This window comes from Mesoplodon bidens (assembly GCF_964165515.1).
Source record: "Mesoplodon bidens genome assembly, chromosome: 6".
NCBI classification, from domain to species: domain Eukaryota; kingdom Metazoa; phylum Chordata; class Mammalia; order Artiodactyla; family Ziphiidae; genus Mesoplodon; species Mesoplodon bidens.
The window spans coordinates 38,060,111-38,064,880 of record NC_138162.1 but is presented as its reverse complement, the minus strand read 5'-3'; the positions used below and the strand labels follow the sequence as shown (position 1 = coordinate 38,064,880).

Below are 4,770 nucleotides of genomic sequence, written 5' to 3'. Positions count from 1 at the left end.
TGAAACCAAACATTTTTAAAAGCTCCAATAGGGCTTCCCGCGTGGTGCAGTGGTCGAGAGTTCGCCTGCCGATGCAGGGTACACGGGTTCGTGCCCTGGTCCGGGAAGATCCCACATGCCGCGGAGCAACTAGGCACGTGAGCCATGGCCGCTGACCCTGCGCATCCGGAGCCTGTGCTCCGCAACGGGAGAGGCCACGACAGTGAGAGGCCCGCGTACCAGAAAAAATGAAAAAGCTCCAATACGCAAAATATAAAGAAAAAAATTTATTCAGAAGACTCAATCAGTCTATGATAATCACAAAACGGCTGGGCAATCTCTGTCTCCCTTCCACACTAACCATCCATCCCATGGAAGAGCAAGGACGGTCAGACCTTCCAGCATTCTGCAGCACCTGGCGGCTGCAAAATTCTATGGAGACTCCTTGTGCAACAGCAGTTTCCCATCTCTTGTGTCTCTCCCTATCATGATCATGCAGGAAGCAAGTCTGGCTGTGCTATTTCTTATCATTGTCTGTCACCCATCTGCAACATGATATTGAAAAAGTAGTTCCCTATCCCCCCAGAAGGTTGAGGCTCAGCTAGAGGGGTAATTCTCCTGTGCACACAGTCATTATTTAGGCCGACTCAGTGACTTCAACAGGCTTAATCATGTGATCAGGTTTGTTGCCAGCTGCATAATGCTCCCACATCTGTAGATAGAGCCGCTCTAGTTCCATCGTGTATTGTTTGGTGTTGAACAGAGGGCTAGATGTTCTCTGCTTCCAGACTTTGCCACGAATTTTCTTCAGGTAGTCTAGATCCGTTCCCAGTTTCACAGCTATATCTTCATATTCTTGTCTATTTTTAGCAATAAGCTCAAGACAGCCTAAACAAGTGAGCTGGGAAGCTGCAACTCGGGAAGCAAGAGTCTCTCCTGGCATAGTCACCATGGGGGTCCCTGCCCAAAGGACATCCATCCCTGTGGTGTGTCCATTACAGAGTGGAGTGTCCAAGCAGACATCAGCCAGCTGGCCTCTCCGAACATGTTCCTCTTTAGGAGCAACAGGTGAAAAAATGATACGGTTCGGGGGAAGGTCCATATTTTGTGCATACTGTTGAATATTAGCTTCTCCTGCTGCTGGAAAACGCAACAGCCACAGTACACTATTGGGAACACGCTTCAGAATATTTGCCCACATCTGCAAAGTAGATGGGTCAATTTTATATAACTGATTAAAGTTACAGTACACAATGGCATCTTCCGGTAACCCGTACTGAGAACGTGTGGTTACAATAATGGTACGGGGAACCTCCTCTCCAGTGGCAGCCTTATTGTTGATCAGGGTAGTTGCCAGTCCATTGCTAATACTGAATCCATTAATTGTTATCTGAGTTTGTCCTCTGTTAATCATTTCAATAACTGCTTCTGCAACAGTATTCATAGGAATGACAGGCATATTAAGAGCTGTATTACTGCTGTCTGTGTTGTCTTCTCCATCAGGACATTTCATCTTGACTATTTGCACATCTGATAGACTATCAAGAAATGCTTGGAGGTCGATGCCATTCAGCACAATCCGATTGTCATAAATGTGCCCATTGGACTTAAAATCGATGACGGCTTTTTTCTTCAGGTGAGGGAACATATTAGCATGATCACCAATAAAGCAAGTATGGGGCATATATGCCAGTTTCTCAGAATACTGCTCAGCAACTTCAGCAGGTGAAGCCTCTTGATCAGTGATGATATAATCCATGAAAAGCACGCCACTAGTCCCAGGGTACCCCAGCCACATTGCCTGAATAGGAGCTGGCCTGAGAGCAAAGAGTTCATTTCGAGCACCCTTGGTATAACCATTCATATTTACAAGGATGTGTATACCATCTTGATGTATTCGATCAGCTGCTTTCCCATTGCATGGAATCTGAGAAAGATCAATGAAATGATTGGCTTCTGCCATCACCTTCGCTCGGAAGTTTGTGCCATCATGTGGGCTCAGGGCATAACAGAATACCTCAAATTTATCAGGATTGTGCATTCCTGGAATAGACTGCATAAGATGGGAAGTAGGATGATTCCCAAAGTCAGAACTCACGTATCCTACACGCAGTCGACCATCACTGAGCTTCAAGTCTTTTGGATGTTCATACGGTGGTTTATGAAGGACACTTATATTAGCCAAGCAGAGGTTCCCATGCCTCTCAGCAATAGCCTTCCTGAAGCCATGAGGAAGAGGATATAGAATACTATGATGAGGCTGCACAGAAGGCAACCTATTCTTCTCCAACTGGTCAGCCACAATGCTGGCCAACTTCTTCATTCGCTCATCATAGTCTGTCCAATCACAGACAACCTGCAGGCAATGAGCCAAATTACAGTAAGCGTCAGGAAAATCAGGTTGAAGCTTCAGAACAGTGCGATAAGAAGCAATTGCTTCTGGAATATTCCCTGAATCCTTGTGAATGGAAGCCAGATTGTTGTGGGCACACGCAAATGCAGGGTTGATCTGAATGGCACGAGTATAACACTGCAAGGCTCCCTGAACATCCTGCATCTCCCATAGAGTGTTTCCCATATTACAGTAGGCCCCAGCAAAGGTAGGACTGATTCGAATAGCCTCCTTATAATGCATCAGAGCTTCCTGCAGTTTTCCCTGCTGCTGCAATACACTTGCTAAATTTGAATGGGCAATAGCAAACTCTGGGAAGACTTCTAATGCTTTACGATACAAGCAAACTGCCTCTTCAATGTTTCCCTGTTCTAGTTTGATATTGGCTAGGTTACTCAGAGAGTCTGCATGGGTGGGACACAGCCGGAGAGCTGTATTATAACAATCTTCTGCTTCAGCAACACTGCCCTTCTCTTTGAGAGCGTTGGCTAGGTTGCAGTAAGCTTCAGGGAAATGTGGTTGCAATTCAATAGCTCGCCTGTAGGTGTCTATTGCCAGATCCATCAGGCCTTGCTCATAGTATACACAAGCCAGGTTGCCATGTACCACTGCATGATTTGGACTCAAGCTTAGGGCACAAAGGTAAGCTACCACAGCTCTGTCAAAAATCCGTGCCTCTTTGAAGACATTTCCTAAATTGATATAAGCATCCAGAAAATTGGGGTCAAAGGTGACAGCCTTTTCAAAGTGATGAATTGCAAGCCAAATCTTCCCTTGTGCATTAAAAACACAGCCAAGATTACTCCAAGCTACTGCAAAGTTCGGTTGCATCTCAATTGCTTTCAAATAACATGCCTTGGCTTCTTCCAAGCCACCCATGGCTTCGAGCAGTTTCCCCAGGTCACTGCAAACACAGTACAAATCAGGATTGTACTGAAGAGCAGAGACGTAAGCTTGCACTGCCCCTTCCATGTCGCCTGCTGCTACCAAAGCGGCTGCCAGGTTAATATAACCATCGATGAAATCTGGTTTGAGACGCAATGCATGCCGGTAATGCTCAATTGCTTCCTGCAACTGCCCTCTTTCCTTGTACACATTCCCCAAATTCGAATAGGCTTCTGCCAGAAGAGGGTTCTGTTTAATTGCCAGAGTACTAAAGTGGGCAGATCTGTCCAGCCTTCGACACTGGAAGTGTATAGATGAAAGTAATAAAAGTACACCAGTATTGTCTGGCTCTTGTCTCCAGAGCTGCATGCAGTGTCTCTCAGCTGCCTCAAAATCTCCTGCCTGATATTCTCGATGTGCCAACTCAGCTAACCCTTGGAAGGAAAGCATACGTTCCGTTGGTTCTGTGCTGTCAGCCACGTTGCCTACGGAAGACGCCATCTGGAGCTTCTGGAGAGAGTGAAAAAAGCGGGTAATTGAGTCCCGCTGCCGCCACTACTGGCAAGAATGTTTCTAGAGGTAGCAAACACGAGCGCAGCAGCCGTACCACTGCTTTGGCAGGCTTAAGCGGCGGCAACAGTTACAGGCACCGAACCTTAGGAACTCTGGTTGGCCATCTACCTCTCACGCTCTTGAAATCTTAATTCTTAACCCTGCCCTCTTCCACCATTTTTCTCCTAATCAGGGAATAAAAATTACCTATCCATTTGCCTTAGAAGAAGTCAAAAGTCAGTAGTCCAAACACTTTTTACAATTTTGTTTTCTGTCCAGTTGGAAAAGAAATACATGATTGACTTTTCTTCATCATTCATATAGTCAATGTCGAAAACATTAGGGCCGTGGATTTCAATACAGTAAGATCAGAAAATTTTAAATTGGCCTTCCCAAACCACTAATAAGTGACCGATGTTGTATATAATGCTAAAATCTTAGAGACTGAGTTTGATATTTTAAAAGTTCTGAAAACATTAGCTAATTTCTCCTCATCATATTTCTCATGCCTCAAACCTGAGTATTACTTTTTTAAAAATAAATTTATTTATTTTTATTTTGGCTGCATTGGGTCTTCAATGCTGCGTGCAGGCTTTCTCTGCGGCGAGCGGGGGCTACTCTTTGTTGCGGTGCCCGGGCTTCTCGTCACAGTAGCTTCTATTGTTGTTCCACAACTCTATGGGTTCCTTTTTAGGTCCTACGAAGAACCCTAGAAATTAGTTCATGTAATTATAGGTTTTTGCAAAATTGTTAAAAGTGAGGTATTTTAACTTCCATCAGGTAAGACCAGCATCTCTTTCTTTGCCAATTTTCCTTCTATCATATTCCGCTACGTTGGATCATATTGGAATGGCCACAGGCGTTTTTGAAATCTGGCTAAGGAGATTTTTTTCTTTTTTTTTTTTTTTTTTTTGCGGTACGCGGGCCTCTCACTGTTGTGGCCTCTCCCGTTGCGGAGCACA

General features: G+C 44.9%; 1 protein-coding gene across 1 annotated transcript; it reads right to left on the bottom strand.

The window, feature by feature from the left end:
• Positions 1-564: 564 nt before the first annotated feature.
• LOC308618704 (UDP-N-acetylglucosamine--peptide N-acetylglucosaminyltransferase 110 kDa subunit-like) lies at positions 565-3,757 on the bottom strand (the record flags this gene model as incomplete). The annotated part of the gene is made up of 1 exon (XM_081236878.1): positions 565-3,757. One exon carries the CDS (start codon positions 3,755-3,757, stop codon positions 617-619), a length of 3,141 nt encoding a protein of 1,046 aa, XP_081093004.1. The 3' UTR covers positions 565-616.
• Positions 3,758-4,770: the final 1,013 nt, after the last annotated feature.